The sequence below is a fragment of the Piliocolobus tephrosceles genome, chromosome 2 (genome assembly GCF_002776525.5).
Source record: "Piliocolobus tephrosceles isolate RC106 chromosome 2, ASM277652v3, whole genome shotgun sequence".
NCBI lineage: Eukaryota > Metazoa > Chordata > Mammalia > Primates > Cercopithecidae > Piliocolobus > Piliocolobus tephrosceles.
In genome coordinates this window covers 193,384,520-193,411,855 of record NC_045435.1, presented here as the reverse complement: position 1 = coordinate 193,411,855, position 27,336 = coordinate 193,384,520, and the positions used below count along the sequence as shown (strand labels likewise).

The following is a 27,336-nucleotide window of genomic DNA, read 5'->3' as shown; positions in this document are numbered from 1 at the left end:
TAGAGCTTAAAAGTGTAACAACTAAAATGAAAAATTCACTGGGGCCAGGCATAGTGGCTCACGCCTGTAATCCCAGCACTTTGGGAGGCCAAGGTGGGTGGCTCACTTGAGTTCAGGAGTTCCAGACCAGCCTGCCCAACATGGTGAGACCCTGTCTCTACTAAAAATACAAAAATTAGCCAGGTATTGTGGTGCATACCTGTAATCCCAGCACTCAGGAGGCTAAGGCATGAGAATTGCTTGAACCCGGGAGAGGGAGGTTGTAGTGAGCCGAGACTGCACCATCACCCTACAGCCTGGGTGACAGAGCGAGACTCTTGTCTCAAAAAAATTTTTTTTCACTAGAAAGAATTAAAAGAAGATTGGAGACGGCAGAAGCATCAGTGAACCTGAAGATAGATCTAGACATTATCCAATCCAAAGAAGAGAAATAAAAAAGACAAAAAAAAAAAAAAGAACATAGCCTCAGAGAATGGATACCAAGCAGTCTAGCAGATATGTCATTAGAGTCCTACAAGGACAGGAGAAATTATGAGACAGAATATATATTTGAAAGAAATAAGAGCTAAAAAAATTCAAATTTGGTGAAAGACATCAACTTGAATAAAATTGAATCAAAATGAATAAAATTATGCTGTAGAAAGTTTCTTATATTTGCCGGGCGCAGTGGCTCAAGCCTGTAATCCCAGCACTTTGGGAGGCCAAGATGGGCAGATCACGAGGTCAGGAGATCGAGACCATCCTGACTAACACGGTGAAACCCCATCTCTACTAAAAAATACAAACAAAAAAACTAGCCGGGCAAGGTGGCGGGCACCTTGTAGTCCCAGCTGCTCGGGAGGCTGAGGCAGGAGAATGGCGTGAAACCGGGAGGCGGAGATTGCAGTGAGCTGAGATCTGGCCACTGCACTCCAGCCTGGGCAACAGAGCAAGACTCTGTCTCAAAAAAAAAAAAAAAAAAGAAAGAAAGTTTCTTATATTTAACATGACTAAGTAGATATCATAAGTACACTACATACATTGTAATCACTGGAGCAAACACTCAATATTTTGTATTACACATTCTGCTCAAGTGTGTGTGGGACATTCACCTAGTTAGATCAGATTTTGGGCCATAAAACAAACTTTAAGACATAAAAGAACTGGTAAAAAGGATGTTCTCTATCAATAACAAAATTCAACTATAATGCAATTTCAGAACAAAATCTGGGAAATCCCCAAATTATTTCTGAAAAATCAAACAACAAACTCCTAAATAACCCTTAGTTAGGAGAGACAATTACAAGGGAAATTAGAAAACAGTTACGACTAAATGAAAATAAAATTACAACAAGTTAATATTTGTGGGATACAGCTAAAGTAGTATGTATTTAGAGGAAACTGATAGCTTTAAATGTTTATTTTAGAAAAAAGATCTCAAATTCATTATCTAAGGTTCCACCTTAAGATAATAAGAAAAAAAAATTAAACTCAAAGAAAGCACTGAGGCTGGCATGGTGGCTCATTCCTATAATCCCAGCACTTTGGGAGGCTAAGATGAGAGGACTGCTTGAGCTCAGGAGTTCAAGGCTGTAGTGAGCAGTGATCATGCCACTGCACTTCAACCTAGGCGACACAGTGAGACACTATCTCAAAAAAAAAAAAAAAAGACAGAGAGAATATAAACTATCAATGTCAGAAACTACACGGAAGATATCACTACAGACTTTCCAGCCATTTAGACATCATCATAAAGGAATGTTATGAAAAACTTCATGTCCATAAATTTGACAACTTAAAGTGAAATTCTTTGAGAGACATAACTTAATAAAACAGTCAAGAAGAAATAACCTGAATAGTCCAATACCAAAGTATATGAGTTCATAGTTTATGACTTTCAAAAAAGAAAATTCCAGATTCAGACAGCTTAATTAGTGAATTCTACTAAACATTTAAGGAAGAAACAACATTGATTCTACAGAAACTCTTCCTGAAAATAGAAGAAAATGGGACAAGTCCCAAGTCATGCTATGAGATCAGCATTATCCTGATGCCAAACCTGTGTTGCAGGAAGTCAGGGACCCCAAATGGAGGCACCAGCTGAAGCCACAGCAGAGGAACATAAATTGTGAGTATCTCATTTTAATATGGATACATGCCAGTTCCCAAAATTAATACTTTTATAATTTCTTACACCTGTCTTTACTGCAATCTCTTAACATAAATTATGAAGATTTCATGGACATTTATCAGTTCCCAAATAATACTCTTATAATTTCTTTTTTCTGAGACGGAGTCTCACTCTGTCACACAGGCTGGAGTGCAATGGCATGATCTCGGCTCACTGCAAGCTCCACCTCCTGGGTTTACACCATTCTCCTGCCTCAGCCTCCCGAGTAGCTGGGACTATAGGCACCCGCCACCACACCCAGCTATATTTTTTTTGTATTTTTAGTAGAGACAGGGTTTCACCGTGTTAGTCAGGATGGTTTCAATCTCCTGACCTCGTGATCTGCCCACCTCAGCCTCCCAAATTGCTAGGATTACAGGCGTGAGCCACCACCCCATCCTACTCTTATAACTTCTTATGCCTGTCTTACTTTAATCTCTTAATCCTGTTATCTTCATAAGCTGAGGATATATGTCACCTCAGGACCACTGTGATAATTGTATCTAACTGTATAAATTGATTGTAAAACATATGTTTTTGAACAATATGAAATCAGTGCACCTTGATAAAGAACAGAATAACAGCGATTTTAGGGAACAAGGGAAGACAACCATAAGGTCTGACTGCCTATGGGGTGGGGCAGAATACAGTCATATTTTTCTTCTTGCAGACAGCCTATAAATGCATGTGTAAGTAGGGAAGATATCACTGAATTATTTTCCTAGCAAGGAATATTTAAGACCCTGGGAAAGGAATGCATTCCTGGGGGGAGGTCTATAAACAGCCGCTCTGGGAGTGTCTGTCTTAAGCGATTGAGATAAGGACTGAAATACGCCCTGGTCTCCTGCAGTATGCTCAGGGTTATTAGGGTGGGGAAAAATCCCACCCTGGTGAATATGAGGTCAGACCGGTTCTCTGCTCTCGAACCTTGTTTTCTGTTAAGATGTTTATCAAGACAATACGTGCACAGCCGATCACAGACCCTCATCAGTAATGCTAATTTTGCCCTTGCCTTATGATCTTTGCTTTGCCCTTTGCCTTGTGATCTTTACTGGCCTCAGAAGCATGTGATCCTTGTTCTCCTTTTTGCCCTTTGAAGCATGTGATCTTTGTGACCTACTCCCTGTTCGTACACTCCCTCCCCTTTTAAAGTCCTTAATAAAAACCTGCTGGTTTTGTGGCTCAGGTGGGCATCACAGTCCTACCAATATGTGATGTCACCCCCGGAGGCCCAGCTGTAAAATTCCTCTCTTTGTACTCTTTATTTCTCAGCCAGCTGACACTTAGGGAAAATAGAAAGAACCTACGTTGAAATATTGGGGGCGGATTCCCCTGATAAACCTGAAGTTATTATTACAGAGGAAAAGAAACTACAGACCAATATCCTTGCAAGTAGTTGGTAAAAAACACAAATATAAAATGTAAAAAATAAAATTAAAAAAACTACAGACCAATATCCCTTATTGCAATGGCTCACACTTATTATCCCAGAGCTTTGAGAGGCCAAGGTAGGAATAGGAAGACTCCTTGAGCCCAGTGGTTCCAGACCAGACTGGGAAACACAGCAAGACCCCATATCCACTAAACATAAAAATAAATGAACCAGGTGTGGTGGCTCTCACCTGTAATCCTAGCTAACTGGGAGGCTGAGGCAGGAGGATGGCTTAAGCGAAGTCATTTAAGACTGTATAGTGAGCTATGATTGTGCCACTATACTCCAGCCTGGATGACAGAGTAACATCCTGTCTCTAAAAAAATAAAAATATATAGATGTAAAATCATCAACAAAATATTAGCAATTCAAACCCAGCAAAATATAAAAAGGGTAATAAATCATCACCAAGTGAGGTTCATCTCAAGAATGCAAGGCTGATTTGATATTCAAAAAAATCAATCAATGTAACTCATAATATAAACAGAGTAAAGAAGAAAAGCCACATGGTTGTATCAACTGGTGCAGGAAAGATAGTTAACAAAATTCAACATCCATCCATGATTTTTTTAAAAAACTCCCAGCAAACTAGGTATAGAAGGGAATTTTCTTAATTTTATAAAGCATACCTACCCAAAAACTCCACAATTAATATTTCTAATAGTGGAAGGCAATGTTTTCCCTCTAAGATCAGAAACAAGACAAGGATGTCTACTCTTCCCACTCTTATTCAACATCATACCCCAGACATGTGTGATAATATTAACATTAAAGATGTAATAGGCCGGGCATGGTGGCTCACACCTATAATCCCAACACTTTGGGAGGCCGAGTTGGGTGGATCACTTGAGGTCAGGAGTTTGAGTCCAGCCTGGCCAACATGGCGAAACCTGTCTCTACTAAAAATACAAAAATTAGCCAGGCTTGGTGGCGGGTGCCTGTAATCCCAGCTAGTCTGGAGGCTGAGGCAGGAGAATTCCTTAAACCCAGGAGGCGGAGGTTGCAGTGAGCTGAGATTGTGCCACTGCACTCTAGCCTGGGCGATGGAGACAGACTCTGTCTCAAAAATAAAAACATGCAATAAACAAAAGATATATATTGTAATGCCTAAAATGCACAAGCACACATGCATACACACAGGTAAATGTAAGAAAATGAAAAGATACACATGTAAGCTTGAACCACAAGCAAGCTAAATACACCTATTTTCTCCTGTATTAATAGAGTCATTATTAGGCTGGAGCACAGTGGTGCAAACCTGGCTCACTGCAGTCTTCACCTCCTGGGCTCAAGTGATCCCCCCACCTCAGCCCCCACAGGTAGGTGGGACTACAGGTGCACAACACCACACCCAGCTAATTTCTGTATTTTTTGTAGACACAGGGTTTCACTAAGTTGCCCAGGCTGGTCTTGAACTCCTGAGCTCAAGTGATTTGCCACCCTGGCCTCCAGAAGTGCTGGAATTATAGGCATGAGTGACTGTACCTGGCCAGTAATTTTTAATAGAGAAAATCTAAAGTAAAGTATCAATCACCTCACCTTATTAACATGTATAGAAACCTATATTCAGTAAGTACAGAATAGGCCAGGTACAGTGGTTCATATCTGTAATCCCAGCACTTTGGGAGGCCAAGGCAGGAGGACTGCTTGAGTCCAGGGGCTCGAAACCAGCCCAGGCAACATACTGAGGTCCCATCTCTAAAACAATAAAATAAAATAAAAATAACTATAGAATATATATTCTTTATAAGTACATGTGAAAAATTAAACAGGATAGATCATATTCTAAACCATAAATAAAATACTCTCGGCCAGGTGCAGTGGCTCACGCTTGTAATCCCCACACTTTGGGAGGCTGAAGCAGGAGGATTGCTTCAAACTGGGAGTTCAAGACCAGCCTGGGCAACATAGCAAGACTCTGTCTCTACAAAAATAAAAACAAAAAATTAGCCAGGTGTGGTGGCATGTGCCTGAAGTTCTAGCTACTCATAAGGTTGAGGCAGGGAGATTGTCTGAATACAGGAGTTCGAGATAGCAGTGAGCTATGATCATATCACTGCACTCCAGCCTGGGTGACAGAGGGACATGTTGTCTCTTTTTTTTTTGAGATGGAGTTCCGCTCTTGTCGCCCAGGCTGAAGTGCAGTGGCACAATTTTGGCTCACTACAACCTCCACCTCCTGAATTCAAGCAATTCTCCTGCCTCAGCCTCCAGAGTAGCTAGGATTAAAAGTGCCTGCCACCATGCCTTGCTAATTTTTGTATTTTTAGTAGAAACAGGTCTCGCCATGTTGGCCAGGTTTGTCTCAAACTCCTGACCTCAGGTGATCCACCCGCCTTGGTCTCCCAAACTGCTGGGATTACAGGCATGAGCCATTGCACCCAACCGAGACCTTGTCTCTTAAAAAACTTTTTTAGGCCGGGTGTGGTGGCTCACGCCTGTAATCCCTTTGGGAGGCTGAAGCAGGCGGATTATGAGGTCAAGAGATCGAGACCATCCTGGCCAACATGATGAAACCCCATCTCCACTAAAAATACAAAAATTAGCCAGGCGTGGTGGCAGATGCCTGTAATCCCAGCTACTCAGGAGGCCAAGGCAGGAGAATCGCTTGAATCCGGGAGGCAGAGGTTGCAGTGAGCTGAGATTGCACCACTGCTCTCCAGTCTGGACAACAGAGCAAGACTTTGTCTCAAAAAAAACAAACAAACAAAAAAAAAAACCCAAAAATTTTAACCTAAATGATAATTAAAATGCAAAGTGTCAAAATTTGTGAAGAGCGGATAAAGTTGTACTTAGAAATTTATATCTTTGAATGTTGACATTAGAAGGAAAAAAAGTTTAAAAAAACAGTGATCTAAGTTTCCACCTAACAATATGAGCAAACTAAATCCACAATAAGTAGAAAGAGGAAATAACAAAGAACAGAAAACAATGAAATAGAAACAAACATTAAAGAAAATTACCAAAGCCAACATGACCAAGTTTATCCCAAAACTGCAATGTTGATTTCCTACTGGAAAAAGCAATGTAATCTACCACAGAACAGTTCATAAAGGGAGAAACTATATGATTATCTCAATAATTATCAGAAAAAAACAAAAAGCATGTGACAAAATTTGTCCCCATTCAGGATAAAAACCCTCAGGAAACCAGAAACCAAAGGGAGCTTTCTCAGTCTGATAAAGGGAACTATAAAAAAATGTAAAGTTAACATCATACTTAATGGTCAAGGACTGGTCCTAAGATCAGGAACAAACAGCAAGGAGGTATGCTATCTCACTTTTGCTCAGCCTGGAACTGGATGTCCTCACCAGAGCAATAAGGGGGAAAAAATACATAAATGATACAAAACTACAACAACAAAAATTGTTCCTATTTATAGTTAATACATTGCTAACATCAAAAATTGTAAGGGAGGAAACCCTACTAGAATAAATAAGTTTAGCTAGGTCTCAGAAGACAAAGTTAATATACAAAAATTATTTTTACATACTAGCAGTGTATTTTTACATACTAGCAGCAAACAATTGGAAAACTTTAACCATAATTCCACTAACAATGGCATCAAAAAATAAGACTCAGGAAAACATTTAACAAAAAACATGCAAGATCCAGTTGGGCATGGCGGCTCATGCCTGTAATCCTGGCACTTTGGGAGGTCGAGGCAGGAGGATCGCCTGAGGCCAGGAGTTCGAGACCCGCCTAGACTCTGTCTCTACAAAAAATAAAAAATTAGCCAGGTGTGGTGGCACATACCTGTAGTCCCAGCTACCTGGGAGATTAAGGCAGAAGGATCATTTGAGCCCAGGAGTTCAAGCCTGCTTGTGAACTATAATTCTGCCACTGCACTCCAGCCTGAGTGACAGAGCAAGACTCTGTCTCAAAACAAAAACGAAAACAAAAAAAGAGAAAAGAAAACGGAAGAAAAAATGCAAGATCTATACATTGCTGAGAGAAATCATGCATCACCTCAATAAATGGAGAAACATACATTATGTTCATGGATTGAAAGACTTGATACCGTTCGATGTCAATTATCTCCAAATGATCTATAGAGTAAATGCAATCTGAATCATAAACCCATCAGGCTTTTTTGAAGAAACTGAGAAGCTGACTCTAAAATTTATATGGATCTCTCTTTGAGCCTCCCCCTGCTAAAAAATAAATAAATTTATATGGAAATGTAAAAGCCTTAAAATAGCCAAAATCATTTTGAAAAGGAAGAACAAAGCAAGAAGGCTTACAATACTGTCTGATTTAAATATTTATTACTGAGGTACATAAGGCAACTGAATACCCATATGGGGCAAAAAAAAAAAAAAAAAAGGATCTTGATCCCCTATGCCACATCATATATAAAAATTAATTTGAGATGAATCATAATCCTAAAAGTGAAGGCTTCTAGAACACAGGAGAATATTTTTATGACCTGGGGTATTTAAAGATTTCTTAGAAAGGACATCTGTTGGTGAGAATACGCAGCAACCATAACTAATATTTTGTTGATGGGGGTGTAAAATGGTAGAGTATTTTGGAGAAAGGGTTAGTATTTTTTATAAACATTCACCTACCCTTTGACTCAGTAATTTCACCCCTAGGTATTTATCCAAGAACAATGAAAACATACATCCACAAAAATTACATACAAGAATATTGACAGCAGCTTTATTTATAATACCTAAAATCTGGAAGCGATCAAAATACCCATCTTTGCACAAGATAATGGAAAAACAAATTGTGATAGAGGCATTCAGTGGAATACTCAGCAATTCAAAGGAATAAATTACTATCACATACAACACAAATCTCACAGACATAATGCTGAGCAAGATGCCAAATACAGAGGAGTACATACCGTATAATTCCATTCATATACACGAAGCTCTAGAATTGGCCAAACTAATCTAGTATTTTTTTAAAAATTAGAAAACTAGTTGCCTGAGGTGGACAGGTGACTGGCACAGGACAGGAGGGAATGTTCTGGAGATGCGGGAATGTTCTATGTTGTGATGGGTTGTATGCTTTATGTGAATGTGCATGGATACATTTGAGGCATTTCAATATATGTAAATTTTACCAAAAAACTTTTCAAAATAACAGTAACTCAAGTAGGGGGTTCAGGAATGGCTGAAAGTATATGAAACAAGAATGGCAGAACCTTCAAGCTAGGTGTTAAAGCTAGGTGATGGGTACACGGGGGTTCATTATTCTGATGTTGTTTGTACCGGCGTAATAAAAGGTAAAAACAAAATTTACAAGTTTTAGTTGAGAACAAGTTAAAACGTAAACTGTTTTGGAGCTCTCCACCACCACCAAAAACAAAAAAGTTACTGTAATTCCCAGAAGCATTGAACAGAGGTGTAGTCATTAGCATAACTACAGTGAACACTGTAGTTCCTGCCTATACTCTTGTGTCCACGTTAAAGCAAGGAGAATGGTGAGGACGACAGGGTACTTACATACTCTATGAGGAACCAGGGAAACGTATTAGGGACCAGGACTCTTTCTCTTATTTTAATCCAAATTAAAAGAGAGAAGTGCAGGGTTCTGTGGGAAATTTTTTTAAAGAATTGAGCCAAAATGCAGTGTCATGATAAAAGTTGCAAAAAAGCTATAAACTCCGAAGTTAATATTTTGGCTCACTTGGTTATGAAGAGTATGCATGTAACATTTTGGGAAATTACCGTAAAAATGAGTGTCTTTAGATTTCTGGACCGAACTGAACGTGTGTGTATCAGCATGCAGCCCTGCCCCCAGGTACTGTCCCTCCTTTTCTCAAGGAATATGGATTATCGTGGACCCACCTCTGACCTAAAGGCTGTGAAGGAATCAAAGTATGAAACACAAACCTCATCCCACAGAACCTTACAATTTAACTGCAAAGGCAAGATACGCCTGAAAAAATAAGCCATTGCCACATAGCAGTACTTGGTTAAATGCCAGGAGGGAGTACAGATACGATATACTTTTTCATGAAAAGAATATTCCGCTGTGGGGGTTTCGGCAGGCTGCCTTGAGGTTGGGGAACTTGAAATGAGACAAAGTATTTAAGCAGGGAGAAAAACGGGACGGGAGGCCGGCAGGCACTTCCAGAGCAGAGGAACCGGGTAAAGCAAACAAAGCGACGACACAACGTAAAAAGAAACCTGAAGTTTGTCTCCAGTGAGCCCCCAACATCCCTCCAACGCCTCTGTCTGGCTCTGCGTTCCGTTTCAATGTCTTCCCGAAACTTCAGGTCAGCGGTTCCTAAAGTGGTCCCCAGACAAGCATACATCACCAACCGGCCGGGAACGTAAACTGTCAACTCTGGGGACTCATCCCAGACCCACTGAGTCACTAAGTGGGGGACTGGGGGCGGCAATCTGTGTTGGACCGTGTGCGTCGGGTGACTGTGATGCACGCTCAAGTTTGAAAAGCACTCCTCGAGGCTACTGCCAAGCACAACCCTCCGCACAGAAGTGATACTGTTCTGAGCGCCTAACAGCCAACTTGCAGGGTGTAGGGAGCTGAGAGCGGGTCCCAGGCCTGTAAGAGTTCAGGCTCTGCCCCGATTTCGCTTTCTCATCCAGGATACCTTCTCCCAGTCACTACCTCCTACGCCTGCTCCTTCTGGACGACTTTACCCTGACAGGGCCCGCTCCCGCCCCGGTCGCCCTACCTCAGTGTCAGAGGGGACGTGGTGCCGGCAGGGAGGGGAACTGCCCAAGGAGACGGGAGTAGATGTGGCGCTGGCCCGGAGCCCGCCCAACAGGAGTAAAACGCTTCGGACCCACATAGACCCGCTCCAGCGCCACCGGCTCCGGCCCGGGCCTGAGCCTGAGTAACCCGCTCCTCCTCCCCACTCGGCCGCCATCTTCGGGCCGAGCGTCGTTACCATGGAGCGCGTGACGCCTCTGCGCCCGCGCCGGCCCCGCCCCTCGCCGCTCGGGGCAGACGGAGGCCCCCGCCCGAGGAAAGGTGCTTTCCGATTGGACAGCGTCACCCGCTGGAAGTTCGCGGCAGAAGATGAGGGCGGTGATCACGTCCATCGCGTCTCGTTGCGCGAAGCCGGCCAATAAATGCTGTTTGGAGGCCCACGTGAGTGGGGCTGTGGGAGGAAGTAGGGCGCGCGGGCGTTGGCCGTGTGTGGGTGTCTGAGGCAGTTTTCCAGTTCTTTCATTTACCAAAGTGATATGCACCGACTAGGTGCCAGGTGTTTAGACGGACATACAACCCTCTGCAAAATCTTTCAGTGTAGTCCTCTGTAGGAAAAGGTGAGTGGAATACTTTCATTTACTTATCCTGAGTCGCCAACTGTAGGCGCTTTACTTAACTAAGGCCATTTCCTATAAAAATCAACGATACACCCTTTACTATTTTACTCAACTCCATCTTTTAGTTTCCAACCAAGAATTGCCACTGCACCTGAGATAAGGGAGATCCTGGGAGCCGTGAGGAACTATACAAAATGGGAAACTGGGACAGATCCCAGTGGCTCATGACATTAAGAAGTAAAACTACGAACTCAAAACACTGAGCTGGAAGTCATGCAACGGGAGTTGAATAGGTAAACTACTATACTGGGAAATGAAGGGGTAGGAAAGAAGGAAAACTTCAAGTTACAAACTGGGTGGAGATCACGGACTCAGATATGAGGATGGGGTGGTGTCTTAAGTATTACCGTTTTACAAGTAAATAGTCACTAAATAATGTGTGTATCATCCCACAACTAGTGGAAGGCGGGATTCCAAACCAAATTTGTAACTTAGGAAACGTGCCCTTTCCACTACAGTACCACAAATAAACTGCTGTTGTGAATAGAATGGAACCAGTCATCCTGAGCTCCTGGCTGTTACAATAGTGTTATGGTGAGGAAAGGCTGTTTCTTTTTTTTTTTATTTTTGAGACAGAGTTTCACTCGTCGCCCAGGCTGGAGTGCAGTGGCGCAATCTCGGCTCACTGCAAGCTCCGTCTCCTGGATTCACGCCACTCTCCTGCCTCTGCCTCCCGAGTAGCCGGGATTACAAGCGCACGCCACCACTCCCGACTTTTTGTGTTTTTAGTAGAGACATAGTTTCACCACGTTGGCCAGGCTGGTCTCAACCTCATGACCTCAGGTGATCCGCCCGCCTTCGCCTCCCAAAGTGTTTGGGATTACAGCCGTGAGCCACTGCGCCCAGCCAGGAGGCAAAGCTGTTTCAAAGGCATCGTGAACAAAATACCAGCCACGCAAGCCCTTTCCTGTAAACCACGGGACTTTGGCAATGGTGACTTAAGTACTTTTGACTTAATCTCGGTATGGGAGCAGAAAAAAATTGTAAATTCATTATTTACAAATGCTGCATCATCTCGGTAAGGAAGAGCATGTATTTGCTCGAGTCTCATTTGCCATTGCACATGTAAGTTACTCGAGTTACCCTAAAGTCTCAACCTTTTGTTTTCCCCGCTTTGCTCAGATGCCTACCACTTACTGTGTAAGCACCTCCATTCCTCTCATCTATTCTACTCAGAATACCATTCACTTCTCCACGTCTAACCCAGACCTGAAATACTCATCAGTCTTCATGGATATGTCGGTTAACATCTTACCGCTTCCTCAAATTCAACTTTTGCTCCTCCCACAAAACCATCCCCTGGTTCCCCAACTTTGTAAATGCACCATTACCTATCCAGCCCGCATAGCCAGAAACATGTTAGAATCTTAGCCATTTGAGACTGAACAAAGCCCACCCGATTTTCCCTTGTTTATACTGGGCTGCCACTGGGATGTAAAATATTAATCTGAGCTGGACATGGTGGCTCACATCTGTAATCCCAGTACTTTAGGAGAACAAGGCAGGGGGATCACTTGAGGCCAGGAATTAAGAGACCAGCCTGGGACCCCGAAAAAAAATTTAATTAACTGGACGTGGGTGGCATGCACGTGTAGTCCCAGATTCTCTGGAGGTTGTGTGCAGAGGATTGCCTGAGCCCAGAAGTTCAAGGGTGCAGTGAACTATGATCACACCACTGCACTGCAGGCTGGGCAACAGAAACTCTGTCTCAAATGAGTAAATTTTAAAATTTCCTGCCAATCAAGTTCTTCAGTGACATTGTTATTACACACAAGAACAATCATAAGATCCTCAGTACAAGAGATGTCTTATGTGGCATTTCTTAGTTTTCTGGACTCTCCAGTCAGCTACTTGTGTTCCTAAAATCTTCCTGCCATTTCCTCTGAGATGCCTCCGTATTTCTTCTACACTTTATAGTTTTATGTTATGTAGCCAGTATACCCACATGCCTCTATCCCTGAATACCCCAAGGAGTACTGATCACATCTATTTAACTGGCACAATGAACACAATAGGTACTTTAAGCTTATATTGGCCTTTTGGAGTGGGTGTCCAAGATCAGCACTTCCTCCCACTGACTGCGTCATTCCCAAGTTCAGTTTCATCAGCATTCTAATATACAACTTCCAATGAAGTTTTGACCATGAAAAAGTATGGCTTACTTCTGGTGAATACAGCATCAACGCACTGTTTGCCTTAAAACCACAATCCTAATAAATGAGTCTGGCAGAGCATTAATAAAAGCCCCTGTCCATGAAACATGGGACTCCAACAATGGCAATTTTTGCCTATGTTCCACCATTGGACTGACCGAACCTTTCTTACAACTGCCAATGTCACAGAGGAACCTCTGCTTTCTCTTGGGTCAGTGTATCTCACTACCCTTTGTAGGTTAGCAGGTTTGTAACAGGATGGTTACTAGGAGGAAGGGGAAGCGGAAAAGCTGGGACAGTATTCCCAGTCTTTTCCCTTACTACATTTTCCTTCTCAGACCAAGTAACACAACAGCCAGTGTGCTCTTCCCACCCAGTCCTTTCTTTCACCCTCTTTCCCTAATACATTTCCAGCATGTTAATTCTTTTGCAGCAGAGACAAGAGAACCCATACACGTTTCAAAACTGCAAAAGGGATTAGGGGGCAAACTTCCAGTTTCTTGTTGACATTTTCAGTGCAATTTAAAGATCTGTTAGTTTAAAAAACTACCTGTGCTGGCCGGGCGCAGTGGCTCAAGCCTGTAATCCCAGCACTTTGGGAGGCCGAGACGGGCAGATCCCGAGGTCAGGAGATCGAGACCATCCTGGCTAACATGGTGAAACCCCGTCTCTACTAAAAAAATACAAAAAAACTAGCCGGGCGAGGTGGCGGGCGCCTGTAGTCCCAGCTACTCCGGAGGCTGAGGCAGGAGAATGGCGTGAACCTGGGAGGCGGAGCTTGCAGTGAGCTGAGATCCGGCCACTGCACTCCAGCCTGGGTGACAGAGCAAGACTCCGTCTCAAAAAAAAAAAAAAAAAAAAAAACCTACCTGTGCTTTAGACATCAATAACCCTCGGCGGGGTGGCGGGGGAAGTACTGTTACTGCATCAATTAGAAATCTACAACCTGGGCAACATAGTGAGGCCCATCTCCACAAATAACTAAAGTTCACTGGGTGTGGCTGCACATGCCTGTGGCCCCAGCTATTCAGGAGGCTGAGGCAGGTTTGCCCGAGCCCAGGAGGTGGAGGTTGCAGTAAGCTGTAATCATGCCACTGCACTCCAGCCCGACCAACAAAACAAGACCTTATCTCAAAAAAAAAAAAAAAAAAACTACAACCATACTGCAAAACTGATGCCTTAGCTGTTTTATTTTAGCATATTCTCAAGAAATCTAAAATATATGGGAGGCCTGCTTACTTCCTTAAAGTGCAATCTTGCACTATACCAGATTAAAACACGAAGCTAAAGAAAGCTGCCACCTTTCCGTGCACTATTCCCAACCTCCATATACCTACCATAGGATTGCTTTTTATGAGTGGAGTAATATGGCTCAATTCTATTTAATATACTGGAATGCTTTGTCTAGTCACAATTCCCAAGAGCTTCTCATCCCAGTCTATCCAAATGAACTGCCAAAGCCCATCAATATAATCTCCATTCAAATTTTAAGTTTCCCAATCTGTACTGAACAAATGCATAGTATTACAAAGCATTTGGCAGGGTGTGGTGGCTCACACCTCTCATCCCAGCACTTCAGGAGGCCAAGGAGGGAGGACCCCTTGAGCCCAGGAGTTTGAAGCCAGCATGGGCAAGAGTCAGACCCCCTCTACGAAAAATTTTAAAATGAGCCAGACATGGTGGCATGAGCCTGCGGTCCCAACTACTTCAAAGGCCAAGGGAGGATTGCTTGAGCCTTTGAATGTGAGGCTGCAGTGAGCACCACTACACTCCAGCATGGGCAACAGAGCAAGACTCTGTCAAAGACACTCGAATTAAAACCCGCTCCCTTCTAAATCTCTGAACTCGCCCTGTAATTTTCATCACGTGTCTCTGATCTCCTTGTACTCCAAAAATGCTGGGCAACCTCTATCATTTTAAGCATGTAGCAAATCAATTTAAGGTAATAAATTCTTTAATCCACTTAACAAAAATATAAGAACACAAATCCACGTTTATTTATTGATTTTTCGTTAGTTTAAATCCTTGAGGGGTACAGCATCTGTGGGGAAAAAAGAACACAAAACATTAGGTGAATGTTACATATAAGTCTACAAATCAAGAAGTGTAATATGGATACATCTCTGAAAGGCAACCAATTACATGTTCTAGTAGAAAGGAAAGTTTTTATAGCTTTCAGTCTCTATGTGAACATACCTTAAGAACCAGCACTCTTAAAAAACATGTACTGGTCGGGTGCTATTGCTCAAGCCTGTAATCCCATCACTCTGGGAGGCCCAGGCAGGCGGATCCCAAGGTCAAGAGAAGGAGACCATCCTGGCCAACATGGTGAAACCCTGTCTCTACTAAAAAGTACAAAAATTAGCTGGGCGTGGTGGTGCGTGCCTGTAGTCCCAGCTAGTCAGGAGGCTGAGGCAGGACAATCGCTTCAACCTGGGAGCTTGCAGTGAAGCAAGATCCCGCCACTGTACTCCAGCCTGGCGACAGTGAGACTCCAGTCTCAGAAAAAAAAAGAAAAACATGTACTGAAGATACATTTAATTTTGCTTCTTCTAAAGACAGAGGAAAAGCCTCCTCTGTTGATAAACCCCAATGAACCACTTAGCAGGGTTCAACAGTACCCCCTGGCCCCAAGAATACATAGTATGCATATATTCTTGATCCCAAGAATATACAGTCTACATTCCAAAATGGACCCTGAAGAAAAAGTAGGAACTATTTGAGAAAAATTACAAGAGAAAATTGAGAAAAATTTAAACTCCAAGGATGGCACCAAAGACCTCAGACCTAGGAACAAGAGGGTCTGTTTTCTTCATGTACAAAACAAAGCTACTAACACCTGTTCTAACAAGACTGACATGATGGAAATGGCAAAATATTAACAATTATGCCAGAAGTAACTGCTGAATTGTCGCTTTCTAGCAATTACTTCAGTGCCCAATAAGTATCTTCACCAGAAAACTATGTATTCAAGGCTGGCTGTGGTGGCTCAAGCATGTAATTCCAGCACTCTGGGAGGCCAAGATGGGCAGATCACTTGGGCTCAGGAGTTCAAGACCAGCCCGGGCAACATGGACAAACCCTATCATTGCAAAAATACAAAAAATTATCTGGGCATGGTGGCATACGCCTGTAATTCCAGCTACTCAGGAGGCTGAGGCACGAGAATCACTTGAACTTTGGAGGCAAAGGTCAGGAGCAAGCTGAGATCATGTCACTGCACTCCAGCCTGCGTGACAAAGTGAGACCTTGTCTCAAAAACAACAGAACAAAACAAAAACCCCAAAAATTAGCTGGGTGTGGTGGCACATGCCTATGGTCCCAGCTACTTGGGGGACTGTGGGAGGATTACTTGAGCCCAGGAGGTCGAGGCTGCAGTGAGCTGTGATTATGCCACTGCACCCCAGCCTGGGTAACAACAACAACAAAAAGACAAAACACCAAACACCTATTCTTTCAATTACTATTTCTCCCCAGCATTCTGCAATACACAAATTTTGCAGTGTAATTTACTGGTGTCAATTTCGCAACCACACAAGTCCTCAGAAGTCAAAGCGCAACACCTTGACCTCAGTCTGATTCATCAGACATCCACTTTGCTAAAAACCATACTCACCACTCGGATTCTGTGTCCAATGGCCTTAGCAGGAAGATTGCTTCGGAATTTGGCACGAACCATGCCACTGTTTCCATGGGCCCGAGTTACCTTTCCCCAGATGACTCTGGTTTTATTTGGTTTGCCGCCTGGAGTCACTGTGTTGCTGATTTTAAAAAGGGAAAGAAGAGGAATACAGGCCAATATAGTTAGATACAAATTCAAGGTGACCTCTAGACGAGTGGCTCAACCCTGGTTACCCACTTCATCACCTGAGAAACTTTAAATGCCTGGAACACCATTCCTTCAACAGATACTTATCGAGTACCTACTGTATGCCAGACCCTTCTGTAAAACACAGCAGCTATAAAACAAAAATCCCTTTCAAAACCGATAACCAAGTGTAAGGAAATACATACGTCAGATGATAACAGAGGCAATACTGAAAAAACAGCAAAAGGACAGGTGTGAGGATGTTTGTGTGTACAGAAAGGAGGAATTACCTGCCATTTTAAATAGCCAAGGAAGGTCTCACTGAGGTGACAATGGAACAAAGACTGGAAAGGAGGGGGAGAAGCGCCATGAAGTGATCAGGGGATGACTAGCGCAGGCACTGGGGCCAAGCAAGGTGTGTCCTGACCAGAGGAAAGACTGAAGACACCAAGGGGTTAATCCCAGCTGAGATAAGAGAATTATGGAGCCCTTAATGACGAGCTTTTACTGAATGAGAGAAACCACTGAGGTTCCAGCAATGTACAAAGGATGCGACTTTATATATATTTCCTTTAAAGACCACAGGGTTGTCTTGTCACCCAGGCTGCAGTACAGTGGCCGAATCATAGCTCACTGCAGCCTCTACCTACTGCCATCAAGCAATCCTCCCACCTAGGCCTCTCAAATGCTGGGACTACAGGTGTGAGCCACTGAACTGACTTAAAATTTATTCTTGGCTGTAGAAGAAAAAGTGGGGCAATGATTAAAACCCTTTCCCAGAGATTTTAACTGGCTTGGAGTGGGTGAAGAAAACAGGATTTGCTCTTGTTGTCCAGGCTAAAGTGCAATGGCACCATGGCTCACGCCTGTAAATCCCAGCACTTTGGGAGGCCGAGGCGGGTGGATCACAAGGTCAGGAGTTCAAGAACAGTCTGGCCAAAAGGGTGAAACCCTGTTTCTACTAAATATACAAATATTAGCCGGGTGTGGTGGCAGGCACCTGTAATCCCAGCTACTCGGGAGGCTAAGGCAGGAGAATCGCTTGAACCCGGGAGGTGGAGGTTGTGGTGAGCCAATAAGCTGATATCATGCCACTGCACCTGGGTGACACAGTGAGACACTGTCTCAAAAAAAAAAAAAAAAAAACCGTATTTTTAAGGCATTAACAAAATGCATTAGGCGTCAAGTGTTCTAAAAATCCTTAAATTCTAGCAAAAGGAGCCGAGAAAAAAAATTAGAAACCTTAAAAGGATCACAATATAAGGAATTAGCACCTTTATTGTTTTCAAGTGCAAAAGGTACCTAAATCCAACACCACCTACAGAAGTAACGTCCTTCTAAGACTCCCCATTAAGTTCCTTAATGATGCAAAATAGAAGCCATAGCAATACCAATCCAGCCTGGCCAACATGGGGAAACCCATTCTCTAGTAAAAATACAAAAATTAGCTGGGCATGATGGCGCACCCCTGTAAGCCCAGCTACTCAGGAGGCTGAGGCAGGAGAATCGCTTGAGCCAGGAGGCAGAGGATGCAGTGAGGCCACTGAGTTCCAACCTGGGCAACAGAGTGAGACTCTTGTCACAAAAACATAAAAACCAATACCAAGTACTTCAGCCAAATATTTTATTATTTTAATAGGATAATGAGGCCAGGCACAGTGGCTCAAGCCTGTAATCTCAGCACTTTGGGAGGCCGAGGTGGGTGGATCACCTGAGGTCAGGAGTTTGAGACCAGCCTGGCCAACATGGCAATACACTGTCTCTACTAATAATACAAAAAGTAGCCGGGTGTGGTGGCCGGCGCCTGTAATCCCAGCTACTCGGGAGGCTGAGGCAGGAGAATTGCTTGAACCCGGGAGGCGGAGGTTTCAGTGAGGGAGACCAAGTCACTGCACTCCAGCCTGGGCAACAGGGCAAGACTCTGTTATATAAAAAAGAAAATGAGGCAGATCCCAAAATAAAAACCCAAAACCTACCAGTGTCATAAACTTACTTCTTTGCTTTGTATACATAAGCGCATCTCTTGCCCAAATAGAATTCTGTTTCATCTCGGGCATAAACACCTTCAATTTTAAGAAGAGCTGTGTGCTCCCTTTGGTTCCGGAGACCCCGCTTATAGCCGGCAAAAATGGCCTTGGACCACAGCCTAAGACACAAAAGATACACAACATGAAACATAAGCTTCAGAAAACCAGTTTGATTGTAATCCCCACCCAAAAGTTACTCAGAGCAAACATCTAAGTTTTTTCTTGCCAATTTTAAGCTCGCATTTAAACGTTCACGTCTAACACACAAAAACAAAGAGCAACCATATTCAAAACGCGTACCTTCCAGACATAGTTCTTTTAGAAGTCCCGTTCCCAGCAGGCCTTAAAACAAACAAAAAGATTCAGTTTAAAACCAAGCCACGCAAGTTTCCCACCTCGTCCCCTCTCGTTTAGGCCCCGAAGGCAAATTCCTTTGGGATGGGGGTTTCCCGTAGGAGTACGGGGACAACTATGCCAGAACATCCACACGAAACGCAGGCTCCGGCAAGACATTCAAACCTCAGGGAACAGCTGGTATCTAAGCAAACTTCAGAATGAAGACAAAACTAAGGGACAAGAGTCACAAAAATGACTCTTAGAAAAGCCTGAGGAAATGCATGCCATTATCAGGAAGCAACACTCAGGAAAAGAAATGAAGACTTCATCAGACTCACACCTAAGACTTAGGCATCGGCTGGGTCTCGGAGAAAAGCTGAGCGAAGAGACTGGTCAGACAAGCAAAGGGAGGTTCGGACTGGGAGGAAACGGAAAAACCCTAGCCGAAAGGAAGCACTGCCTCATGGACAACTGCAGACGAACAAAATCATCATTTCACTCCGCTCAGGCCCAGGAATTTAACTGGGATAACCCGGGCAGCCGTTCTCCGGGCGTCAGGGGACCAAGCACCATCGGCCCAACATCTGCTCCATCCTGTTCTCCCTCTTCTTGAAACCCATAGAAATCAGTGGCTGGCAGAGACTCCGATACACACCGGCGACTCGCCGAGGTATAGGAACAAACCTACTCCGGTTATTTGCCCCCAAATTTCAGCAGCAGGCGCTTCACTCACCTCCACAGGAACCAAGATGGCGGGAAGAGAACGACGAGGCCCCGCTGCGTGGCCTTGTGGGATTAAACATCTCTCGACCCCGCCCTCAATTTAGGCATCTTCTCCAAACGCCAGAAAAGCAATCCTCGGAAATCGCTTTCGCACTGAAATAAGCCACATTCAAGAGCACTCTTACAATTATTTTCTTAAGTCCTTTCATCTTGGTAGGCTGCAAAATGTATTACTTGGGAACCGGGGTAGGCAAAATGGTAGCCAGCTAAATCCGCCAAAGCTGTGCGTTGCCATAGAAACAGCTTAGTTTACTTCCTGCGTCACCGGACGCCGTAGGTGGAAAGGCGCACCCTGAGTGGAGGACGTTCCCACTGCCTAAAGAATGATTGTAAGATTGATTTGCCAACAGGGGGTGCATATCCCTCGATCCACAAGCAATAGGCAGAACGGAAATTCTGGGATCCTAACCTAGCATGAAAGAGAAAGGCCGGGGGCACGAAGGCAGCAGGACCGCTTCCTTCTCTTTTTTATTTTTCTATGCTTCTTTTCTGCCCTCTGCTTATTTATCTCTCTCAAGAAATGAGACTGGGCACGGCGGCTCACGCCTGTAAACCCAGTTCTTTGGGAAACCGAGGCGGGAGGATCGCTTGAGGCTAGGAGTTCGAGACCAGCCTGGGCAACATAGTGAGACCACCTTCCCCCATCTCTACAAAAGAAAAAAAAAAAGAATGAAATAACTTAAATTCTTACTTCCATTCTTCTTTTTGGATCCGAGGTATGAGGAGGACTGCCTGCAGGAGGCTTTATCGCCCTTTTAGGAGAACTTGTTTAGCTGCCTCGTGTCCGTGTCTAATAGGTCCTCTGTAGATACTTGTAGAGGTGGATTAATGGACGCCAGAGATTCACATTTCTGAATTATTGCATATTTATTTGGGTTACCCATGGATTCATTCATTTATTTAACAAATAGTTTAATGAATGGCTACTCTGTACCAAGGTTTGTGTAGGATGACACAGCAGTAAACAAACAAATCTTTGCCCTCGTGGAGCTTACATCCTACGAGGGGGAGCGAGACAATGAGCAAGTAAAATAGATGACACGTTAGAATATGATAATTTCTGTGGAGAAAATTAAGCAGAGAGGCCACTGTAAAAGAGGCTTTCCCCCTTTTGAGATGGGAAGTATGTAAGAGAGGCTTCCCCCTCTTTGAGACGGGAAGTATTTAAGGGTTCTGAACAGAAGGGTGACTCTATCTGACTTCCGTATTGACAAAGTCACTGTGTTGAGACTGGGGGGAGGCAAAGGCACCAGCAGGAAGATAATTATAGGCTCCTGTAGTGATATGATGGGAGGTGATGCTGTGTAAACAGAGGTGATGAGTACTGGAATTCTGAATCTATTTAAATTCTGGCAGGATTTGCTGGTGGATGAGAAATGAGAGAGAGGAGTAAAGGATGACTCCAAATCAAAGGATGACTTTTAAAATCAGATCCTCTCTTAAATACATCAGAATGGAACTTGTACCTTGTAGCCTACTACCCCACCCAGTGTTCTCTGTCCCAGAAAGAAATGTGCTAGAAAGTTCACCATTAGATAGTAATTTGTCAAAGTTCTATATGTAAGTCCTCCTGGGAGGAGTAACACATGAAGTGTGAGTTTCATTCGTTTGTTCATGTATTATTCATTCCACAAACACTTACTGAGCACTGAGACTTAGCGCCTGATATAGCTGTGAGCACCGTTGCCATGTTGCTGCTTTCCTGGAGCAGTTGTCTAGTGGGGAAACTGACACAAACATAACCCACTGTGAACCGAGCTCTGCGGGAAAATAGTGGCATGAATGCCCAGAAGCCTGATCTGGCCTGAGGAGTCAGGAAAAGGATCACTTGGACAAGGGTCATTTAAGGCATTTTTCAAACTGCAGGTGATGACCCATTAGTAGAGCATGATCAGAATACTTTTTAAAACAAAGTACGGGCCCGGCGCGGTGGCTCACGCCTGTAATCCCAGCACTTTAGGAGGCCGAGGTGGGTGGATCATTTGAGGTCAGGAGTTCGAGACTAGCCTGGCCAACATAGTGAAACCCTGTCTCTACTAAAAATACAAAAATCAGCCAGGCGTGGTGGTGTGTGCCTGTAATCAGCTACTTGGGAGGCTGAGGTACAAGAATCACTTGAACCCAGGAGGTGGAGGTTTCAGTGAGCTGAGATCACACCACTGCACTCCAGCCTGGGTGACAGAGTGAGACTGTCTCAAAAAAAAAAAAAGTAAAGCAGGAGTGAAACTACAGGGATGATGGAGTCTCCTGGGATCTAGGAAAGAAATAGTTACCTAAGACCAGAGAGAGACGTTTGGAGAGAATTTTGCCTGACAGGAGCCATGACCTTTGATAGAGGAACATAACCAACCAGTGATATTCTGGCAGAGAAGGAGCAGGGAGAATAAATGCTTGATTTCATTTCCCTACACTGAATCTTTCTGGAATCTCCCATGGATATACTCCATACGGGTCCGTCTCCCAGAGCACAGAAAATATTAGGAATTTTACCTAGAAAAATGACACTGTCTTAAGCTGGTGATGGGTCAGTGGGACTTTACAAGGTGAAGAGGTGAAGGAAGAGTGGTTCCACTGGAAGGAATAGCAGGTGCAAAGACCCTGAGTTGCAAGGGAGCATGAGTCCATAGGAGAATTGAAAGAAGCCCCTTGTGGCTGGAGCCCAGAGAGCAAGGAAAGGGCAATCGTAGTTGGGTCTAGAGAGGAACAGAGGGCCCAGACCATACAGACCTTGTGGACCAAGTCAAGAATTTTGTTCTGTGTCCTAAGGCAATGGGAAACCATTGAAGAGTTCTAGGGAGGGACATGGTCAGATTTTCCATTTTCAAAGATCACTTCCTGAACCTTCTGTCAGTATATCAGAAAAAAAACTTTTTTTAATTAAAAGATCACTTCCAATTTAGTGCTTGTTGGAGTAGTTCAAGCAAAAAAGAAAACAAGGAAAAAAATCAAACAAACACAGCAACAACTAGGCAACTAGGTCCAACTTGAGAGATACGGAAATAGAAGGTAAAATCTGCCTGGGCGCCTTGGCTCACACCTGTAATCCCAACACTTTGGGAGTCCAAGGTGGGTGGATCACCTGAGGTCATGAGTTCGAGACCAGCCTGGCCAACATGGTGAAACCCCGTCTCTAATAAAAATACAAAAATGAGCTAGGTGTGGTGGCGTGTGCCTGTAATCCCAGCTACTCGGGAGGCTGAGGCAGGAGAATCGCTTGAATCCGGAGGCAGAGGCTGCAGTAAGCCAAGATGGCGCCACTGCACTCCAGCCTGAGGGACAAAGTGAGACTACGTCTCAAAAAAGAAAAAAAGAAGGCAAAATCCACAGGCCTTGGTAATGGTTTGGATTAGGAGAATGCTGATATCCAGATGAAGAAGGTGGCAGGAATGAGTACTGGGTTTCTCTCATGAGGAATGAGAAGCCAGAACAGCAGGAAGGCACTGGAATCTACACAAGTGTAGCCCTGTCTTACCCTTGTGAAGCACAATTACCTGTTATGCCCCAAGCCTAAGAAAGTGGAAAACAAAGAATCAACATCATCAAAAGAAAAATATTGGCGGGTGCAGTGGCTCACACTTGTAATCTCAGCACTTTAGGAGGCCGAGGCGGGTGGATCACCTGAGGTCGGGAGTTCAAGACCAGACTGACCAACATGGAGAAACCCCCCCCTCTACTAAAAATACAAAATTAGCTGGGCGTGGTGGCACGTGCCTATAATCCCAGCTACGCCACAGGTGGCTGAGGCAGGAAAATCACTTGAACCCGGGAGACAGAGGTTGCAGTGAGCCGAGATCATGCCATTGCACTCCAGCCTAGACAAGAAGAGCAAAACTCCATCTTAAAAAAAAAAAGAAAGAAAGATATTCTACTTAATACGATGCTACTTCCTCCTAAAAATGCCCCTGCATCAGGAAATCTGGCTAGTTTGAAGTATTTTTTCAAATTTATATGAAGATTCTGTTTTATATGTTTGAATTTTTGCATATCAGATTTTTGTTGCAAGAGTCATATTTGCACTACGTCTCTCAGAGTTACTTTATTGTGGATGAATTTACATTGGAAACTCACCACTCACTGTCCATTCAGTACAACGCACAATTCTCCACAGGCGTTCTCACTGTAAAGCTCATTTAAGCAGAAAGGGTTTTGGTTTCTCTGGAGGGGTAACATCTTCACAGCCGTGTCAACCTGATTTCCGATTTCCAGGATTAACATAGTTTTTCTTTCTTTTTTTTGAGACAGAGTCTCGCTCTGTTCCCCAGGCTGGAGTGCAGTGATGCGATCTCGGCTCACTGCAAGCTCCACCTCCCGGGTTTACGCCATTCTCCTGCCTCAGCCTCCCGAGTATCTGGGACTACAGGCGCTCGCCACCATGCCTGGCTAATTTTTTGTATTTTTCAGTAGAGACAGGGTTTCACCATTTTGGCCAGGATGGTCTCGATCTCCTGACCTCGTGATCTGCCCGCCTCAGCCTCCCAAAGTGCTGGGATTACAGGCTTGAGCCACCGCGCCCGGACCCAATTAATACAGTTTTTCTAAATGTCATCTCAATTATTCCTCTAAGCACATGTGGAGCAAATTCCATTATCTGGCGGATAAGATGGATTGAGTGATCTAATTAAATGTTAGAGTACTTAGAATGATAGAAAAAATCAAGTATATAGAGATTACCAATTAAAATCGTGATACGATGGAACACATAAAACCATGTTGAACGTTAATTGACCTTAAGAAGAGGCTCACAGAGTGCGTGTGTCTTGAGTTTGGTAGAGCAGTAAGAATTCGGTCGACTTCATAGACCCGCGGTCCGTGATGTCGGTGTTTCTTTCGCCTCTGGGACTGCTCCACTCTGCACAAAGAGGCGACAGTCACAGCTCCCATAATCATTTAATTTTCTCTGAATAAAATGGTATCGAAATAACTGAAACATCATTGAAGACTCCCATAAACTAATCTCAGTGTTTCCTTCCCATTTTAGGTAGCTGCACTTCTGTGAGATTATAAATATTCCACGGAGGGTAACGAAACTAAAGGAGAATGGAAGAGTATGTTTACAATTCCTATGTTTTTTGTATACATGTATTTAAATTATGCCTTCTGTTAAAGTTCTGTGTATACCTTATCTACTGCTGTGTGACAGGTCACCCCAGAACTTAGTGACTTAAAATACAAACATTTATTCTTTCCCACAGTTTCTGCGGGTCCCAAGGTTAGGAGCAGGTTAGCTGGATGGTGCTGGCTTGGGGTCTCTCCTGCACTTGAAGTTGGCCATGGGTGGCAATGATGGCAATGATCTGAAGACCTGATGGGGGCTGGAGTATCCACTGCCAAGGTGGTTCATTGACAGAGCTGGCAAGTTGGTGCAGGCTGCCGGCAAGAGGCCTTTGTTCCTTACCCTCATGGATGTATCCACAGTGCTGCTGAAGTGTCCTCATGCCGAAGCAGCTGTCATCCCTCACACTGAGCGATTTGAGAGAGGAAGGCAGAAGCTGCAATGTCTTTTATCACTTAGCCTTGGAAGTCCCACTCCATCATTGCCACAATAACCTTCTGGTTACATAGGCTGGTCCTACTCAGTGTGGCGTACACTACACAGAAGCATTAATACTAGAAAGTGAGAATCATTTGGGCCACCTTGGAGGCTGGATACCACATTCTGTTTTTCACTCATCAGGAGACACTTTTGGTTAGCATCTAAAGATACTCCTAGGGAAAAAAAGGTAATTTTGGCTCAAATTTAAATTGATCAGCATAGCCAAATTGCATGAGCTACGTATCTTTATTAAACAGTAGGCCAGGTGTGGTGGCTCATGCCTGTAATCCCAGCACTTTGGGAGGCTGAGCTGGGTGGATCACCTGAGGTTGGGAGTTCAAGACCAACCTGACCAACATGGAGAAACCCCATCTCTACTGAAAACACAGACTTGGCCGGGTGTGGCGGCGGGTGCCTGTAGTCCCAGCTACTCAGCAGGCTGAGGCAGGAGAATCGCTTGAACCTGGGAGGCAGAGGTTGCGGTGAGCTGAGATCACGCCATTGCACTCCAGCCTGGGCAACAAGAGCGAAACTCCATCTCAAAAAAAGGGGGGGGAAAGAAAAAGTAAGTTGTTTGCCTTTGGTTGGTCAAAATGGAAGATATTTAGCAGAATCACACTCCAACTCCTACTTTTTTTTTTTAATCTAGGTTATATTATATGACAACATGAATATCACAGGAGCCCAGCACGTTGCTGCCTGTACTTTTGAGTTAAAGTAATGTTTAAATATTGGTCGCTGACTTATTTTTTCTTTATTCTTTCCTTAGAGACAGCCTGGAAGACTCAAACCTTCCTCCAAAAGTTTGGCATTCTGAGATGACAGTGTCAGTGACAGGCAAACCACCTAGTACCGTAGAAGAAGATAGACTACCTAAAGAAACAGACGTAGAAATCATCCCAGAAATCCTAGAAACCCGAGAGCCACTCTCGCTTCCCGATGTGCTGAGGATCTCGGCAGTTCTAGAGGACACCACAGACCAGCTCTCTATTCTAAAGTACATCATGCCCGTTCAGTACGAAGGAAGACAGAGCATCTTCATGGTATTTACCCACTCACCATGAGACCATGAGTTACTTTTGCTTTATTTTTTATTTCTCCCTCATTTATAGTACCTATCTCATTAAATGTATTGATTTATCTTTCTCTCCCTCTTTCCTTCTTCTTCTTTTTTCTTTTTTTTTCTGACAGGGTCTCGCTCTGTGGCCTAGGCTGGAGTGTAGGGGTGCCGTCACGGCTGACTGCGACCTTTACCTCCCAGGCTCAAGTGATCCTCCCACCTCAGTCTCCTGCATAGCTGGGACTATAGGTCTGCACTACCACACCCAGCTAATTTTTTATGAAAGTTCTATAGAGATGGGATCTCACTGTGTTGTCCAGGCTGGTGCCATTAAATATCACTTGGGAAATAGCACCTTTATTTCAGATAAAGGGCTACACTAACTATCGGAGATATGTACTCTCAACTGATGGAGTGAAATGGTCATAACTGAAGGTACATTACCAGACGGAATATCCTTTTCCACTATATTGGCATTATCCAAAAAGGCCTATACTGAAATCAGTATAAATACAGTACTGAGGAGAGGGGATTACTCAGCCGTCCACCCAGCTTGTATTTCTCAGCTGCTGAAACCTAACTGAACACTGGGGGGAGGAAGTTCAGCTCCAGTCTTCACTTCGCTTTCATCTAAAATGACTTGTCATTGATGAATACGTTGCAACTTGCCTTCCTGAATATCCAGCCGCATTACTGTGTCAGCCGTTACATTTTCTTTTTTTTTTTTTTTTTTTTTTTTTTG

At 43.8% G+C, this 27,336-nt stretch overlaps 3 protein-coding genes across 6 annotated transcripts in view; 1 reads left to right on the top strand and 2 right to left on the bottom strand.

The window, feature by feature from the left end:
* The window catches only part of LMLN (leishmanolysin like peptidase), a 79,053-nt gene extending 68,578 nt beyond the window's left edge, over positions 1-10,475 (bottom strand). For 3 of the 4 annotated variants that reach the window (XM_023214887.2, XM_023214886.1, XM_023214889.1), the window contains exon 1: positions 10,240-10,462. In XM_023214887.2, coding sequence (XP_023070655.1) covers positions 10,240-10,458 — 219 coding nt within the window. In that variant the 5' untranslated portion in view covers positions 10,459-10,462. Of the gene's footprint in view, positions 1-10,239 lie in introns of all 4 variants that reach the window. The other variant, XM_023214888.1, reaches the window with a different exon arrangement.
* A 185-nt stretch (positions 10,476-10,660) lies between these two features.
* IQCG (IQ motif containing G) overlaps positions 10,661-27,336 on the top strand; it is a 70,113-nt gene continuing 53,437 nt past the window's right edge. The window contains exons 1-4 of the mRNA XM_023214883.2: positions 10,661-10,834; positions 10,960-11,127; positions 24,980-25,046; positions 26,304-26,577. Coding sequence (XP_023070651.1) covers positions 25,039-25,046; positions 26,304-26,577 — 282 coding nt within the window. The 5' untranslated portion in view covers positions 10,661-10,834; positions 10,960-11,127; positions 24,980-25,038. The remainder of the gene's footprint in view (positions 10,835-10,959; positions 11,128-24,979; positions 25,047-26,303; positions 26,578-27,336) is intronic.
* Positions 14,984-20,113, bottom strand: RPL35A (ribosomal protein L35a). Its single transcript, XM_023214884.2, has 5 exons — positions 19,952-20,113; positions 19,183-19,224; positions 18,849-19,001; positions 16,664-16,808; positions 14,984-15,088 (listed from the first exon to the last, which is right to left on the bottom strand). The coding sequence occupies exons 2-5, from the start codon at positions 19,191-19,193 to the stop codon at positions 15,065-15,067; spliced, it is 333 nt and encodes a 110-aa protein (XP_023070652.1). The 5' UTR covers positions 19,194-19,224; positions 19,952-20,113; the 3' UTR covers positions 14,984-15,064.

Bases quoted from the DNA above. Each gene is read 5' to 3' on its own strand.
- RPL35A (XM_023214884.2), bottom strand. The intron at 16,809-18,848 runs GTAAGTTTATGA...TTTTAAAATCAG, and splicing joins TATGTATACAAAGCAAAGAA to CAACACAGTGACTCCAGGCG. The intron at 15,089-16,663 runs GTGAGTATGGTT...TTTTCCCCACAG, and splicing joins TTGGACACAGAATCCGAGTG to ATGCTGTACCCCTCAAGGAT.